Source organism: Enhydra lutris, unplaced genomic scaffold (genome assembly GCF_002288905.1).
Source record: "Enhydra lutris kenyoni isolate GAN:26980312 unplaced genomic scaffold, ASM228890v2 scaffoldscaffold82, whole genome shotgun sequence".
NCBI classification, from domain to species: Eukaryota; Metazoa; Chordata; class Mammalia; order Carnivora; family Mustelidae; genus Enhydra; species Enhydra lutris.
Window position 1 is genome coordinate 3,667,041 of NW_019154166.1, and position 18,451 is coordinate 3,685,491.

At 42.5% G+C, this 18,451-nt stretch overlaps 1 protein-coding gene across 2 annotated transcripts in view; it reads right to left on the minus strand.

Annotated features, from left to right (window-relative positions):
* The window catches only part of LOC111161111 (syntaxin 8), a 243,406-nt gene that overhangs the window by 92,972 nt on the left and 131,983 nt on the right, over nt 1-18,451 (minus strand). Inside the window, exon 7 of one of the 2 annotated variants that reach the window (XM_022524597.1) lies at nt 2,743-2,844. In XM_022524597.1, the coding sequence (XP_022380305.1) occupies nt 2,743-2,844 (102 nt within the window). Of the gene's footprint in view, nt 1-2,741; nt 2,845-18,451 lie in introns of those variants that run through there. The other variant, XR_002641523.1, reaches the window with a different exon arrangement.

The window sequence follows — 18,451 nt, forward strand, 5'->3', positions numbered from 1 at the left end:
AACATATACTATTACTATATTAAGCAATATTAATCAATTATTATTGTTAATCAATAATTTCATATATTAATTATATCATACAATTATATTACATAATATATACTATAATTTTAAGACATATATGTATATATGTATAATTACATATTATATATCTATAATATAATACAGTATATATAACATACAAACGTGTTAACTGACCGTTTATGTTATGGGCAAGGCTTCTAGTCAATAGTAGTCTGTTAATAGTTAAGTTTTGGGGGAGTCAAAACTTAGATGCGGATTTTCGCCTGCACCGGGGGGGCTGGGGGTCAGGACCCCTGACGTCTGCACTGTTCAAGGGCCAACTGTAATTCTGTTACAGATTATAGATACCTAAATACAAATGGTGCAGAAGATAAACTTACAGTTAACTTACTTTGAGAGACCCGGTTTTAAAAACAAGCATTTTAGTAATTATGGGAGCCTCTCCATTTCTTCTACTAAAAAAAAAAAAAAGAGCTCAAGTCAGAAGATTGTATGCACCTTTCTCGGTATAAACACCAACACTAAGCAATACCATAAAATAAAAAACTGGCCACAGAAGTAACATTCCTCGTTGGGACTTCATGAGTAACATGTGCTGAGGGCCACTGCCTTGCAAATACAAAAAGCTTCCCGACATATCTACAAATATGTTCATTCCAAAATAATAACGACATGACTGCCATGCACATAGCAAACACTCCGAGAAAGCTGTCACTGAATCGGGAAGCCTCTTCCTATTTTATTTATTTTCAAGAGATTTTATTCATTTATTAATTTAGAGAGCACGCAAGCAGGGGGAGGGGGAGAGGGAGAGGGAGAATCTCAAGCAGACCGCACTGAGTGCGGAGCCCCATGTCGGGCTCAATCCCACGACCCTGCGATTACAACCTGAGCTCAAATCAAGAGTCGGTCGCTTAACTGACTACGCCAGCCAGGCGCCCAGACTATTCCTAGGTTAGACACGTGAGAGGATGGCTAATCCTTGCTCATGGCTTACTGTGTGCCACACACTCTACCTGTGTCTTTATGGATATTAACTCCTTTCTCCCTTACGACAACGCTCTCAGGGCTGTACCATTAGCATTCCCATTTCAAAGACAGGAAAACTGAGGCAAAGGGGAGTCTGGGCTTCCCCAAGGTCACCAGCTGGTGACTGGCAGAGCTGGGATACAGGGCCAGGTTCTAGAGCCCCCACTTCTCAGCCCCCCACCTGCAGGGCCTCCCCACATAAATACGGAAAGTCAGGGAGGGTGGCCAGCACAAGACACCTCACATGCTCCATACAGTTTAACTTTGATAACCAGGTTTTTAAGAGTCAATAAGGTTAAGTTTCTATAGAGATCAAAGACAATAACAGAAGAGATCTGTTTCCAAACGATCTAGTGCAGAACCAAAGTCTCTCTGGGCAGAAGCTACATGAGAAGGTTGGTAAGGCAAGAAAGCAAGGAGGTGTGGCTTTCGACAGGAAGCGGAGAGAAGCACATGCCCACGGGGGCAGAAGCACAGAGTGGCTGGCATCTGGTGGATGAGAACCCCGGGGCCGGGGAGCACAGACAGGTGATAACAGGGGAGCAGGGAGGCCCCTCAGAGTCCCCCTCCCTGAGGTTTCAGAGTCCACGGCTGCCCGTCCTCAGTCACCCTGTTGTTCTAGACCTCGGTCAGCCAGCACATCAGGTAAAAAAGGTAATGCCTCTTGGGCCGTACATCTCGGGTCTCCCCCGCACAGAGGTTCTCGTTCTAAAACTGGACAGGTCAGAGGGATCTGTCATAGTTTTCATACCGAAAGGACTAAGAGGCACTGGGGTTTGGAGTGCTATCATCCTTCTGCTTGTAATAAATGTATTGGCTTGTGCACCTTTGTGAGACACAGCACGGAGGAACCATCACTGTGGTCACTCCTACTGTCACTACCATTTATCAACACTGGCCTCGGCACGGCGCTGCACACAGGCAGTGGATAATTCAAACCACACGGAATGCAGCCCTCCTTCATCAGAAGCTCTGGGGCAAAGCCAGAGCATCAGTATTGCTAGAATCGCTTGTCTTGGCTCGTGTGCTCCCATTTTATGTACAAGGTACTAAACAGTAAAGCGACTGCCAAAGATAACATCACTACATGTAGGATCTGAACTCAACGGACTTCAGAACCTGGCCTCTTAACTGCTCGGTGGCCCAAGCTCCAACAATTAAGGTCGTGACAAAAAAAGGGCATTAAGTGAGCAAGATGGCCTTCAATAGCCACGAGAATGTACCTGCACCAACCTGTATATTGTCACACAAATTCCCAAACAGGTACTCTCTGTAAGCATACAGAGGTTTCCTATCTTAAATTTAAAAAATTAACAATGCATTGTACTTCTCCCACATTTGTAGCAAGTCGCTTCATTTTTCCTTATTTTATTCTTTTTTAAAGTAAGCTCCACACCCAGCGTGGAGCCCAAGGCAGGGCTTGAACTCAGGACCCTGAGGGCAAGACCTGAGCTGAGACCAAGGGTCAGACGCTTCACTGACTGAGCCACCCAGGCACCCTTACAACTCACTTCACTTTAGCAAGATTTGGGTCTCTTTGAGCAATTTCAATACTTCATCAAACGGGACTGTCTACGTTAGAAGCGGAAACAAACCCCTGCAATAATGAAACAAATGTGGGAAACCGGAAGCAGAGTAGATGGGCAAGTGGCGAGAGAGGCAAAACCATAAGGGCAGCTTATCCTTTACCGCAAGATGCTGATTTTCTGTCCACCATAGTCACGCGCCTGGTCTCAGTGCGGAGCTTCCCGTCTGTGTTCTCCACCAGGTTGGCAAGGTCATCAATTATTTCTAGAAAGGAAGACAGAGATGGTGGTTAATACTCCAGAAACATCCTGCTCACATCACCGTATCAGAGCTGTGGCTGGCCTCCCTACTAATAAATTCTCTCCCGTGCAACGAGGGAAAAGGTAAAGAGCTCATCTATGTTCTCTGAAATCTGCAAATCCAACTCATAAAAGGTGGTGGTGATGGTGGTGTGGGGGGATAGTAGTAAAGAAGAAAACTGATTTCCCGTGAGTCCGTGACACAGAGGAGGACTGTCGGGAGTCCAAGGGAAAGAAAGCAGGACGCAGCAAAGTTATGCTCAGCTGAGTTGTCATTCCAGCATAAAGCTGGTGGACAGACTATGGGAGACTGCAAGGACTACTGGAGTCCTTCTCGAGAAAACAGCTTGATGATGAATTCCAGCCAACCGAGAGGCTAGTAGAAGTAAAGAACTCTAGGATAAGACAAGCCAGAGCCCATGACGGAAGAGAAGCCGGGGAGAGCTGGGGCCGTCGAAATACTGAGTTGGGGATCAATAGATACACGGATTACATTGCAAAAAGGTAGATAAGTGTTGTGAACAGCGATGCTGTAATTACAACTGAAAATCAGGAAGCAGTTGGGGGGTTGGAGGGTTCGGGGTCGGGGGGAGAAAGGTGGAAGGAAGTTGGAGGTGTTAATTTCTCCATCACTTCACAGAGAAGTCCTAGTTGAAAAGGGAGCTGTTGAAAAGGGAAACATGGAGACCCACGGCTTTTCAAAACCATCTTTTTTTTGTCAACCTTAGACGGATCTTTTAGTAATTACTATCTCTTGTCAAGAACCCTTTATGTGAAGTTCAGCTTCTATTTTTTTTACATTAATCTATTCTTTTAAAATTGGAAGTATCGTTGACACTACGCTAATCTCCTCCAAGTGAAATTAAGCACTTAGCAACACTTAAAATAGTATATATTGTATGATCCTAATGATCTAAAATTATTTCTATCCCCCCGCTCTTATTGGACAAACTTAGAAGGATATATCTGGCTGATGTCAACCTAATGTGAATAATGATTATTTCTAGGTGCTGGGATCCTGGGTGAGCTTCCTTACATTTTCCGTATTGTCTGAATTTCTTCTAACGAGTCCGCATTATTATTTCCATTTTGGTTCCCATTCTTCACTCCTTCCCTCCCTTGCTCCCTTTTTTTTTTTTCTTTTCTGATTGCTTTGGAGATACACTGTCCAATATGAGTCACTGTTTCTGTTAAATAAATAAAAGGAATCAAAGGAAGTTTCCAGAAGGATGCCAGAGCTGAGTTTTGAAGGACGTGTCGGTGAAGAGGCAGGAAGGGGACAGTCTATATGGAAAGAACAGCATGTGGAAGGCACAGAAGAGCTAGTTGCTCTCTCTTCTGAGCTCCCGCAGCCCTTCCTACAGCTTCTGTTTACTGAAAGACCCTTAAGGTTCACATTCTAACAATTTGCTCGCATGTCCTTCTTTAGTGGAAAGAGTATGACAGAGAATTGCCTTCATTCATGGCTCTCCCTGTGATGCCCAGGAGAGTGCCTAGTACACAGCCAGATAAAACAAACGCACACAGATACAGGCAGTGGGTGGATGAAGTCTAAAAGAGACACATAATTTCAAAGCACTTTGCTGCATCTTATTAGACTAAGTCAAATCTGTCAAACATCACCTATAGAACACCTGCCTAGAAAACCTTTCATTGCCATCTAACAATTAACTCGCGACTCTCTATTCCTTCATATTCAGTGACATTCTCTCCCAGTCTTCCTTCCATCTGTCTCCAAGATCTGTCTAGAGTCTCCTCTTCCCCTTAAATGCTGACAATCCCACACTTCTGTATATTTTTACTCTCTAATACTACCATGGTGATTTTACATACCTTTTGGGTTCCTCAATATGTAAATTAAAAATCTGAAAATCTGCTCCGCATAGCGCTCCGAAATTCTGGACCCAGGTAGCAAACTGCCTACTACTTATCTGTGCCTCGAGATGCGTACAAATATCAGGCTCTCGAGGTCTCTGAAACTAAACTCTTTATCTTCCCCTGAACCTGAGTCCCCTCCTACATTCTCTGTCCCAATTAATGGCACCGACATTCACTTGCTGGCCCACGCCAGAAATCTTCAGTCACCAAGCCTCCCCCTTTCCCAGCTTGGGCAAGCCACTTGTAGCCACTCAGGTGACCCTGCCTCCAGGATTTCTTGATCCCACAGTGTCTCTTAAACTCTCTTACTAATACCTCACAAAATTGTGCCAGTGATTCCAAAAACAATATCCTAACTCATCTTCCTGTTTGTAGTTCTGTATCTCCTCAGTCTATTCCCCATACTATAGCCAGGGATGTGTTTTATTTTATTTTCAAGTTTTTACTTAAATTCCAGTTAAAAACAGTGTAATATTAGCATTAGGTATAGGATTTAGTGATTCATCACTTTCATACAACACCTGGTGCTCATCACAATAGTGCCCTCCTTAAGCTAGGAACATATTTTAATTTTTTCATATTTTAACTAATTGAAACTTAAATAGCTGTGTGTGGGCGGTGACTACTGTCTTGAGCAACAGAGATCTAAAGCAATTACTTAAAAAAAAAAAAGGAAAAAGAAAAAAAAAAACCACCCCCCCCAAAAGGAAAAAAAAAAAAAAAAAAAAAAAAAAAAAAAAAAAAAAAAAAAAAAAAAAAAAAAAAGCAGGAAAAAAGGAACATAAATACCTAGAAGGCAGACCTAAACCCAACTATATCAACAGTCACATTAAATATAAATGGACTAACTCCCTAATTAAAAGACAAAGACTATCAGCCAAGACTAAGAAAGACAGAAAGACAGAAAGGAAGAAAGAACAACTATATGCTTCCACAAGAAATTCACTTTGAACATAAGCCACAGAAAGCATGTGCATGAGAAGGCCGACATGGCTACATTCTGCTACACCAGACAGACTTGAAGCCAAGGAGTATTACTGGAAATGAAAAGAAACCTTTTTTCATGGTGAAAGAGCACATGTGACGAAAACCAAGAAAAATCTCCACACTGGAATATTAAGGAAACCACCTCTGAAAAAACCTACGGGACAAAAATAAAAATCATAGGAAAAACAGAAAACGCTTTGAACTGAATGATAATGAGAATCCAAAATTTAAGTCTATGGGATGCAACTAAACCAGAGCTTGGACAGAAGTGTACTGTTCTAAACACAAACACTGGAAGAGGAGAAATACATAAAACTGGTGATCAGACTAAGAGATGCTCATGATCATTTCAATAACTGCAGAAAAAGGATTTGACAAAACTGAATGCCCATTCGTGATACGAATTCTCAGCAAAATAGGACTGAAGGAGCACTTCATCAACCTGATGAAGGACATCTGCGAAAACACCAAACTACCATTGTCCTTGAAGGTGATCACTGAACACTTTTTCTCTAAGATTGGGGAACAATGTGAAGACATCTTCTCCGATGACTTTTGCTGAGCATTTTATTAGAAGTTCCACACTGTTTAAGGAGGCAAGAAAAGAAAGGTAAAAGACTGGAAGAGAAGATATAAATACATACATTTGCAGTTGATAGGAGAAAACTGGATTTATTTAAAAACTACTAGAACTAATTAGTGACTTTAACAAATCTGCACACAAAGTCGATCATAAAGAGCGATGTATTTCTATATACTAGTGACAAGCAACCGAAAAGTCAGAGTAAAAAACTACCATTTATAGTAGCATCAAAAAGTATATCAAATGCTCCTGTGAGTGTAGGCGGTGAGTTAGGCTCTAACGGGCTTCCGGGAGGTAGGTCATGGCCAGCTATCAGGAAGGTGAGAGGCCTGTCCTGGCAGCACTCCACAAGAAGTCAGATCAAACCAGCCAGGTCCAAGATGGCAGCTGCCATGACAGGAAACCACCGACCAAATTAGGAAGAAAAGGCATAAACCCCTGCATTCCTGCCTGGAGAGATGAATATTCCATCCCCTAGTTAACAACCATCAACCATCAATAAAAGATAGAAACCAACCCTCAGGGCTCACCTGCTCTCACATCTCAAGAGTGTGTTTCTCACTTTAACAAGGTTTCCGGCTTGGTTGCATCTGTCCTTGAATTATTCCTCCTAACAAGACCAAGAACCATTGACAATACCTTTGGGATGGGCGGGGTTGAGACCCAAGGGGCTGGGGTCTCCCTAGTCCACCCAGTAACACTTGGAAATAAATCTAACCAAAGACGGGCAAGACTTCTACACTGAAAACTGTTAACAGTGCTGGGACAAATTCAAGAAGACCTAAAGAAATGGACAGTTGTCTACCATGTGCATGGATTGACAGACTCAGTGTTTTAAGGATACTTTCTCTCTCAATTGATCTATAGATTCACTGCAGTCCCAATCAAAATTTTAGCAGGTTTTTCACTCATATTTAGAATTTAAGAAACAAAATAAAGGAACAAAGAAAAAAAAAGTAAGAGAGACAAGCCACAAAACAGATTCTTAACTATAAAGACCAAACTGATGATTATCAGAGGGGTAGGATAGTGGGGGGGGGGAATGGAGAAGGAGGGGTGAAACAGGTGATGGGGCTGAAGGAGGGCACTTGTGATGAGCACTGGGTGTTGTATGGAATGGCTGAATCACTGTGCGACGCACCTGAAATTAATATGACATTGTATGTTAACTACACTGGACTTAAAATTAAAAATTCATTCATTTAAAAAATCCTAGTGTAAAAAAAAACAAAACAAAACTGGAAAATCAATTCTAAAATGTGCATGGAAAGTAAACAGTTTAGAACAGCCAAAATAAAAATAATCTTGTCAAAGAAAAAATAAAAGTTGGAGGTATTATACTATCAAAATCCAAGCTTTATTATAAATATATAGCAATCATGACCATTTGGTATTGGCAGAATGACAATCAACGGATCAATGGAAGAAGACAGAATCCAGAGACAGACGCCTCTGTGTGTGTGTGTGTGTGTGTGTGTGTGTGTGTGTGTGTGTGTATTCAATTCTCAACAAAGGTAACAGTGAGTCAGTCAAACACACAAAGAAAAGTCTTATCAACAACAAATGACACTGACACAAGTGACCACCCAAACGAGGAAGACAATCTTGACTCTGCTCCCATCAGATGCAAAAAATTCATTTGAGATGGCTCAGAGACCTAACCGTAAAACCTAGGAGTGTAAAGCTCCCAGAAGAAAACAATCAAACAGTATCTTCATAACCTTGGGTAGGCAGAAATCTCTTGGATAGGACATAAAGAGACCATGCACAAAAGAAAAGTAGTCAACTGGGCTTTATCAAAAATTTCTGCTCATCCAAAGACACCATGACAAAAATTAAACAACCCACACTCTGGTAGGTATCTGCAGAACATAATCTGATAAAGTATTCGTATCTAGAATTTATAAAGAACATACCCATCTATCAACAAGAAATAACACAGTCAACCTAATCTTATTTTATTTTTTTAAGACTTTATCTGTCTATTTGACACAGATGGAGAGGGTAAAAGCAGGAGGAGCAGCAGGAGAGGGAGAAGCCAGTTCCCGCCAAGCAAAGAGTCCGATGTGGGCCTTGATCCCAGGACTGGAAGGCAGACGCTGAACGGACTGAGCCACCCAGGCGACCCAATCAACCTAATTTTAAAATAGGCAAAAGATTTGAACAGATGTTTTGTCAAGAAGACACACAAATGGCCAATCAGCACATGAAAAGGGGCCCAACCTCGTCAGTCATTAGGGAAATGCAAATTCAAACCACAATGAGATACTACTTCACATCCACTAGAACTGACAATGCTAATTGCTAGGGATGATTGGGCACAAAGGTAATTGTAGAAGTGTTTGTCAGTTCCAATCAAGTTAACCATTTATCTAACTTAGGACCCAGAAATTTCACTCCTATGCATTTACCAAACAGAAACAAAAACAGGTTTCTCCAAAACACCTGCACGAAAACATACACAGCAGCCTTATTCCTTAGAACCCCAAACTAGAAACAACTCAAATATGTATCTGTAGGAGAACGGATAAGCAAATTTGTGTGCTAAGCATATCTGTATAATGGAATATTATTCCGCAATAAAAACAATGAGCTGATGATTAACACAGCAATCTAATAAACCTCAAAAGCATTTTGTTGGCTAAAAGAAGAAAATGAAAATCAACCTATATTTCCCAATTCTATTTCTATGTCATATAAGGATAAACCAAATGTACTGGTTGGAAATCGGAAAGTAGCTGCTTCTGGGTGGTGGGGGGGGGGGGACTGACTAGATGGGGACACAAGGGAAATTCCTGGGATGACAGAAAGATTCTGAAGGATGACACGATCACATACAGTTGTCAAAACACAGAGAACTGAATACCAAAGATCTGTATGTTTTGTCGTATGTGAACTGCGCCTCGATTTAAAAATGTAAACTAGAAAAAAAAAATTAAGTTTGCAATATTATGATACTCCTAAGATCTTCCAGGAAGGCAGGCAGGCGTGCGTTCTGGAAAGACAAAGCAAATGCCTTAGGATCACAAAATTGTAGAGCGGCAAGAGGTCATGTGATCGTGCACAGCTTTTCTCCCAGCAGCAGGGTGATTAACATTTTGCTGAATGCTCCCTGCAGCTGGTAACTTGAAACAGGAACTCAGTTCCTTGCCTGAGCTGGAGGGTAACTCTAATTATTACAAAGTTCTACACTTTGAGCCGAGAACCTGCCCGCTCTCCATGGTCCGACTTAGTCATTTCTGGAACGCAATGCCAGTGTTCTGTCTTCCACAAAACACCTCTCATCCACCTCCCTAGTCTTCTCTTCTGGGAGAAAGGCACTTAGCTGGAAAACTCTGGGGGACCCTCCAAGGAAGTAATTTCAAGATCTTGTGATACCTTCATGCTCTGGGCACAGAATTCGTCCTACAACGTGACGCGAGGACTGGACATGCCCCTTAAGCTTTGGTCTAAGTCAGCACGGACCACAGATGAGCTTATACACCGGAGCATATACAATGTTTTTATCACCCATTCTTCATAATCTACCAGGCTGTTCCACCTGACAGTTACGTTTCATACAGTTGCCTGGTACACGCAACCGATCACAGTTCAATTACGTTCTAAAGCCGCCGTCTGTAATGTCAACTTCAGGCCCGATCAGCCTCTGTCACTAAAAGAGAGTCAAGTGTGAAACATTCTTTGACACTAAATATTTGTCAGTTGTTCCGGGTTAATTGGGTTTCTAGAGAGATTCCTTTTAAACTTTATATAAATTATGTACAGCTTAGAGGTAAATCAAGACTTTGTAGCAAATGAGCTTGGCAAAGCTCAGTAGGCAACACGGAGGGGCTGGATTTTTTTTTTCTTTAATTCTAAGTTTACTTATTTACTTTCGTAATCTCTGCACCCAGTAGTGGGGCTCGTACTCATGGCCTTGAGATCAAGAGTCTGTGTGCTCTTCTGATGAGGCCAGCCAGGCACCCCAAGGGGGTTGATGTTTTTAATCTCAGACCAAACACAAAGGTTTTCATTGGGTTGGTAAACCTCTTCTGATTACTAGTTTGTTTGTTTACAAAGCTGACTCTACTTTTTTGAGCGATAAAAAATATTTAATAGCAGCTGATAAATGGGGGAGGGTCAAAAGTGATCCAAACGCCCCAGTAATCACCTCTACGTGTTCTCTCCTAAGATTTGACATAAACATATGATTTCTATGTAATTGCAACATATAAGCCTTTTGCCCCATGCATATGGTATCTTTCACCCTCTTTCATGTTGCCAGGCTCCATTCACAGTTATAATTTCTAATGGTTACAAAATACTCATTCCATTAAATAAACACTCATTAAAAATAGCCCATTGTGGCGAACAGAGAATGCTTCTATATTTACACATAATGAGTCAATGGATTCTTTCCTCCTTGATCATTTTCCTTCTTTTGTCTCATTTCCTTAAGTTAACAACCTGTGGTTAGGACCGCTGAGTGGACTTTGAAACACACTGTCAAATCCCTTTGTAAAAGGTTTATACTGCCCCTGGGGGATTGGTCTGCTGGCATTGGCCCCCCCAGCCCCTCGTCCCCCCACCCCCCCTGCTGTCAGCTGGTAGGAACTCCCCGGTTTCCAAGGGCAGGGAGCCTGGGGGAATTCCCATCCTGCAGCCCGCAAGCTAAGGTGGGAATTCCCCCAACCACAGTCTCGAACCAGCAAATTAAACGCAGTGTGCAGAGCACACAGGTGTGGAGAAACCACCAGCTGACTCCTGGGTTCCGGACAGTCCAGCCTCCCGAGGAACTCCTCTTTTCCTTCCTGGTAAGGATTTGCATTGGGTTCTGAGAAGCTTCTATTTCGGTCATGTGTTAATCTGAGACACCAAGTGGAGTGGCCCTTCTGATGCAGTCAGGAACCACCAGACTGTGTACAGTACGACGCAGAGTGGACGGGATCAAAGGCAGTCAGAAATATGAGGTATCAAAATATCGGACTCCAAGTAATTATATCCGTCCATTTTCTCTACTCCCAATTAGAGTGCCAGTACATTCTATCTAAAGGCAGAACACGTGCTACCTATTTTCAGATAAGTTTGGGGCCTTCTTGTACTCACAGTGGGTGCCCGTGGCTGTGAATCATTAATTAGACCTTTTGCTTCTACTGCTCATCACACTTAAATGTTAAAACAAAGAGCGAATAAAGAGCTTTTCCTGAGGGTGTTTGTTTAACCCCCTCTACTCCCTATAATGTAGATTCAGAGTGGGGGAGGTGACCTCTAACAATATCACTAGGAAAGGAGGTCAAATATGTAATAGAAACCGGGAACAGAAGGAAATCTGTGACTCAGCAAAGGAGAAGCTGTTAACTTGCTTGTGCGTCCCCGATGGGGCAATTGGTGGGGAACTCCAGCACACCCAACCAGAGCCTCTGGGACCTGCTCAGGCTTTGGAGGCCTAAGAGAAACCCCCTTTAGCTATTACACCTGCTCCCATCTTCAGGAGGGACAGGTGAATGAGTCTAGAAGGAAAGCACAGGCTCCTTTCCTTTTTCCCTCGTTGGGGCCTTAAACTGTCCCAGAAGCCTACGCTGACATAGAGGAACCTTCTCCACTTCTTTTTGAGATTTTATTTATTTGAGAGAGAGAGAGCACAGCAGGGTGCAGGGTCAGAGGGAGAAAGAGAAGCAGATTCCCCACTGAGCAGGGAGCCCAAGGTGGGGCTCGATCCCAGGACCCTGGGATCATGACCTGAGCCCAAGACAGACGCTTTACTGACTGAGTCACTCAGTCATCCCAACGCTCCCCCACTTCTAATAGTAGATGGACAATGATCTCCCTCGTATGAAGAGGAGCAAACAGGTGTAAGCAAAGAGCTCAAAATTAGGGAGCAGCCTCTCCATCCCTCACTTCTTCTGCCCAAGAGAAGACAATTCCTTCCAGAAAAGCAGAAATCTTGAGGGACCGGTTTCTTTGTTTTAAAACAAGATTCAAGACAGCAGTAACTGTGTGCAACCAGAACACAGAGCCACAGAGAGGGAACAACTTTGTTACTAGCCACACTGCATCCAGACAGAAAAACAACTGTCCAATTAACCACAAGGAAGGCAACTAAACAGATGGCCATCTAAATACAAGATTCAGACAGCGAGCCTGAATGATTTCCCAGAAGTCACAGAAAAAGGTTAGAGAGGACGAAATATGGGAGGGGAAAACCAAAACGACAGGGCTAAAAGAAATTCCAGGAAAACAGAAGGAGGAACAATCACCGAATAAATAACGAATTTTCCTCGAGCTGACAAAAGACTTGAGTCTTCATGTTAAAAAAACAAAAAACAAAAACAAAACAACAACAAAAAAGAGAAAACCTCATTGAGCTCTGAACAACGGTCTTAAAAAAGGTCTAGAAAGATCTCATGAAATTTCTGAATTTTGGGAAAATAACTTCTGACGCACTCAAATGGTAGTGTGAAACACTGAATATTTAGTAAAAAGGTGTGAGCGACCCGGGCTAAGCTCATGGATGAGAGGGAGTCAAGTCGGGAAGCACTCGCCCAGCTGGTTTCTGCAGGAAACAGGAATGCAACCTGGAACAGAACTGCAGAGTGTGTGACGGTCAAGTTCTCATAGGACCATGCAGAGGTAAACACTCACATCTGTTTGGGGCCCCAGAGCCACCGCTAGGCCTTGGGCCGGAGCGCCATTCAGCCACCACTCAGTCACTTCTTGGTTGGCTCACTCCATGTTGCAGTTACATTGGTGACGCCCTTCAGAGCATCAGAGAATTGGCCAAGTCCTTAACTGCCTGCCCGTCTTTAACCTCACTGCATTGCAAAAGCACCTGGGCTGCCCTACAATTCCTGTTTTAAGATCCAGCAAGATGGTCTTCCTACGTTTCTCTCCAAGCCAAATTTAGCAATATCACCTGTACGCTCTGGTCAGCCGTCAGAGCTCTGAACTGTCAAAACGCAAACTCAGCCCGAGTGGAGTAAATAACATATGCAAAGCACACTCGATGTAAGAGGGCCGAGTGGCTGCGTGCATTTGCCCCACGGCACACTCATATTCAGGGCCCGAGGGTATAATCTGCTGGACTAGCTTGCATTTGGAGAAAGCATCAGAAGTGTTCAGAGCTGGGGAAAAACAAATGATACACGTGTCTAAAAAGAACATTTTTTAAATTAACTTATTTATCTGAGAGAGAGGGAGAGAATGCCCACATGTGAGGTGGGGGGGGGCAGTACAGGACAGAAGGCAAGAATTCCAAGCAGAGTCCCTGCTGAGCATGGAGCCCTACGAAGGGGCTCAATCTAGGACCCCAAGATCATGGCCTCAGCTGAAACTAAGAGTCAGGAGCCTGATCAACTGAGCCACCCAGGAGACCCCCAGAAAAACATCTTAAAGACAATTATCATTATAACATCCTCCAAAGCATGTGGGTATGTACGCTTTTTTCTTTTCCTGAAAAAAAAAAATTACTTAAAGAAGTATTTTGGGGGGCACCTGGGTGGCTCAGTGGGTTGAGACCTCTGCCTCCCGCTCAGGTCATGATCCCAGGGTCCTGGGATCGAGCCCCGCATTGGGCTCTCTGCTCAGCGGGGAGCCTGCTTCCTCCTCTCTCTCTGCCTGCTTCTCTGCCTACTTGTGATCTCCATCTGTCAAATAAATAAATAAAAATCTTAAAAAAAAAAGTATTTTCAGATGATGAAGAATTGAATGGAGAAAAGAGAAATCCAGATTAAGCCAGAGTAAAATAATATAAAATATTAAATAAGTCCCGATAAGCAATGAATCCTTGACACACAAATGTAAATATTATCATGAAACTTCCATGCTAAAATCTTAACCTTTCTCACATACAGGAAAGTATATGTACAGAAAACAGATGTATAGTTCAGTGAATTAATGAAGTAAATATATCCATTTAATGATCACATTGGCAAAGAAAAAGGTGGCTTCAAACACCTCAACACCCTTTTTCTCCTTCCCGACCCCCATGTCTCCAATTATCTAATCACTACCTCCACCCTCCTCCCTGAAGTAACTGCCATTATGACTTTTAGAGAATTGCTTCTGGGCTTTTCTGTATAGTTTCATCACCCACAAAAAGTCAATGATTCACACCATTTTGTAACCACCTATATAAATATTGATTCAGGGAAGGACCATCAGTAGACTTTAAAACCACTGGGTGCGGGGGCAGGAGTTTCTCTGACACGTCAAATTTCTTCGACAACATTTTTCTAGCTATGCCTCTTGAGATAAGGAAAACAAAAGTGAAAATAAACTACCGGGACTACAGCGAAACAAAAAGCTTTTGCACAGTGAACAAATATTTGCAATGACACATCTGATAGAAACCAATACTAAAAATGTGTAAAGAATTTATGCGACTCAAAACTAAAAAAAAATAATAATTTGATTAAAAATGGGCAGAGGACCTGAGAAGACATTTTTCTAAAGAAGACATACAGATGACAAGCAGATACATATGAAAAGATGTTCGACATCACTCATCATTGGGGAAATGCAAGTTCAAACGACAATGAGGCACACCTGTCAGAATGGCTAGACTCAAAAAGACAAGAAAGAGCAAGTGCTGGCGAGGATGCGGAGAGAAGGGACTCTCGGGCCCCGTTGGCGGGAATGGAAATCAGTACAGCCAATATGGAAAACAGTATGGAGAGTCCTCAAAAATTTAAAAATAGAAATACCATACAATCCAATGATTCTACCAATTGGTATTTACCCAAAGAAAATAAAAACACTAATCTGAAAAGATATATGCACCCCTGTGTTTACTGGACACTATCTACAATAGTCAAGACATGGAAGCAACCGAAGTGTCCACTGACAGATGAATGAATAAAGATGTGTTGTGGGGCGCCTGGGTGGCTCAGTCGTTAAGCGCCTGCCTTCGGCTCAGAGCATGACCCCAGGGTCCTGGGATCGAGCCCTGAGTCAGGCTCCCTGCTCTGTGGGAAGCCTGCTTCTCCCTCTCTCACTCCTCCTGCTTGTGTTCCCTCTTTTGCTGTGTCTCTGTCCAAAAAAAAAAAAAAAAAGTGTTGTATATATACAATGGAGTATTATTACTCAGCCATAAAAAGAATCAGATTTTGCCATTTGGTGATGACATGGATGGACCTAGAGGGTATGATGTTATGTAAAATAAGTAAAAAACAGACAAATATCATATGATCGCACTTATATGCAGATTCTAAAACATAAAGCAAACAAACAACAAAAAGTAGAAATAGTTCCATAAATACAGGAAACAAACTGGGGATTGCCAGGGGAGAGGCAGGACGGGAGATGGACAAAATGGGTGGAAGTGGGAGGTCTAGGCTTCCATTTATGGAATGAGTAGGTCTCAGGGATGAAAGACACAGTACAGGGAATATAGTCAGTGGTATTGTAACAGTGTTGTGTAGTGACAGATAGCAGCGACACCTCCGTAAGCATAGCCTAACATATGGAGTTACCAAGTCACAATGTTGTAGCCCTGAAACTAATGTAACGATGTGTATCAACTGTACTTCAATTTAAAAAAACAAACCACCCAACCACTATGTAAAAGGGCTGCTGGGAACCAGCGTATCTATAGTCTCAAAGTGTCACCCCAGGAATTCCTACCTACTTAGAGAAAAAGGTACCTTCACAATGAAAAAAGTACAGCAGGTATCACTTTAACCAAGCCAGCAAACTTAAGGTCGGCAATATTGAGACAAACTGTCACTTTAGGTTTCTGGATGTCATGCGATGAGAAGGACACAACTCTACCTATGTGGTCTTTTTACCAAAAATGTTTACCTTGACTCTAATGATAAGGACACACTCAGGGAAATCCAGATTGTGGGAAATCCTACAGGACAATCTGCCATGGACTTTTCACAAACATCAATGGCTAAGGGGTTCCGGGGTGGCTCAGTCAGTTAAGCGTCGGACTCTTGATTTCTGCTCAGGTTGCAATCTCAGGGTTTTGAGATGGAGCCTTGTGTTGGGCTCTGTGCTGGGTGTGGAGGCTACTTGGTAGTTTCTCTCTGTCCCTCTCCTCCCCTCACTCTCACATACTCTCTCTCTAAAATAAAATAAAAGTGGGGCATCTGGGTGGCTCAGTGGGTTAAGCCTCTGCCTTCAGCTCAGGTCATGATCTCAGGGTCCTGGGATCGAGCCCCACATCGAGCTCTCTGCTTGGCGGGGAGCCTGCTTCCCCCCCACCCTGCCTACTTGTGATATATCTCTCTCTGTTAAATAAATGAATAAAAATCTTTAAAAAAATAAAATAAAAGTGAGGTAGATGTTCTAAATTCAAGGACATTAAAGACACAGGACAACTAAATGTAATGCTTAAATTATGAACAAATGCCAGAGAAAAACACTTCAAAAAAAGAAAGTGGTTAAAGGACATTGCTGGGGCAACTGCGGAAATTTAAATATGGGATCCATGCTAAGCAATATTTCATATCAAAGTTAGGTTTCTTGGCTGCTAATGATACCATGGTTATGTAGGAGAACATGTTAGTTCTTGGAAAATGCATGTGAAGTATTTAGGAGACACATTCACCTGACTGTTACATGGTCTACTGGAAATCAAAGTATATAAAAAAGGAAGAAAACAGGGTAAAATGGTAAAAACTGGTCAACGTAGGTGAACAGTGACCAGATATGCAGGAAGCACATGTACTCAGCTTTTCTGTTGGCTTGAGAAAAATTTTAAATAAAAAGCCAAAAGAATAAAAAAATCAGACTCAGATCAGGTTAAAGAAAACAAGAAGAACAACATCTACACTGGGAAGTACACAGCAGAGGGGGTAACTAAAGCCCCATATTTGGGCCTGGAGGAACAAAAAAGGGAGGCCTAGACACCAAAAAGTGCCAAGAAGACCATGTGGAGAAAGAAGATGAGGAAAGAAACCCCTTAAGGTTGTTTCTGGATTCTGGGACCCCTCTAAGCGGTGCATCTGTGGATATGAACTACAGAACAGAAAGACACCCACTCCCAGACTGGCCACTGGCAGGCGCACAAATGGGAGAGATCCAAATAGCACTGTGAAGACTGAAAACTTAGCTGACACTGGAACCACAACCCATGGAAAGCTAGAGGGAGCTTGCGGCCTCAACGTAATCAGGTCAAATGCATGCTAAACCAAAAAAATATCAACATCCCTGTAGGATTTAAACAAGAATCAGTATCTCATAACATAAGAATCAAGACGTCTGGGATACAATCCAAAATCACTCAGCATAGGAAGCACCAGAAGATATGCAGTTGCATGAGAAAAGACGATGCCAGTGCTGCCAGTGGAGGCCAGCGCGGAGGTGACACAGTTGCTGGAGTTATCTGGCAAGACTTTAAAGCAATGAGCACAAACATGCCCCAGTAAGTAAAAGTGAACACTCTTGAAACAAATGACAATTTGCAGAAAATTTCAGCAAAGAAACAGAAGATACAGAAAAGAACCAGATGCAGGGCGTGCCCGGGTGGTTCAGTTGGTTAAGCGTTGGACTCTTGGTTTGGATCTCAGTGTCCTGAGATCAAGCCTTGCGTGAGCCTCTATGCTGGGTGTGAAACCCATGTCAGATTATTTCTCTTCCTCTCCCTCTGCCCCTCCCTACTTGTGCTGTCTCTCTCTCACTCAAAAAAAAAAAAAAAAAAAAAAAAAAAGCCAAATGCAAATTTTGAAACTGAAAAATACAATAAATGACTTAGAAAAACTCACTGGATGGGCTCAACAGCAGTATGGAGATGACAGAGGAAAGAGGCAGGAACTCGAAGACAGGTCAATAGAAATGATCTAATCTGCACAAGAAGAAAGGAGACTTCATGGGACAGGGTAGGGGCTGAAGAAAGCCTCAGGGACCTGTGGGACAATGGCAAAAGGTCAAACATTCCTAACATCAGAGTCTCAGAAAAAGAAGAAGAGTATGGGGCAGGAGAAATATTTGAAGTAATGGCCGACGTTTTCTTAAATGTGGCAAAACACAACAATCTATAAACCTACACATTCAGGAAGCTCGGTAAACTTCAAAGAAGATAAACACACAGAAATCCACACCTACACATGTTGTACCCAAGCTGCTGGGCACTTAAGAAAAGAAAGGAAAAGAAAAGAAAAGAAAAGAAAAGAAAAGAAAAGAAAAGAAAAGAAAAGAAAAG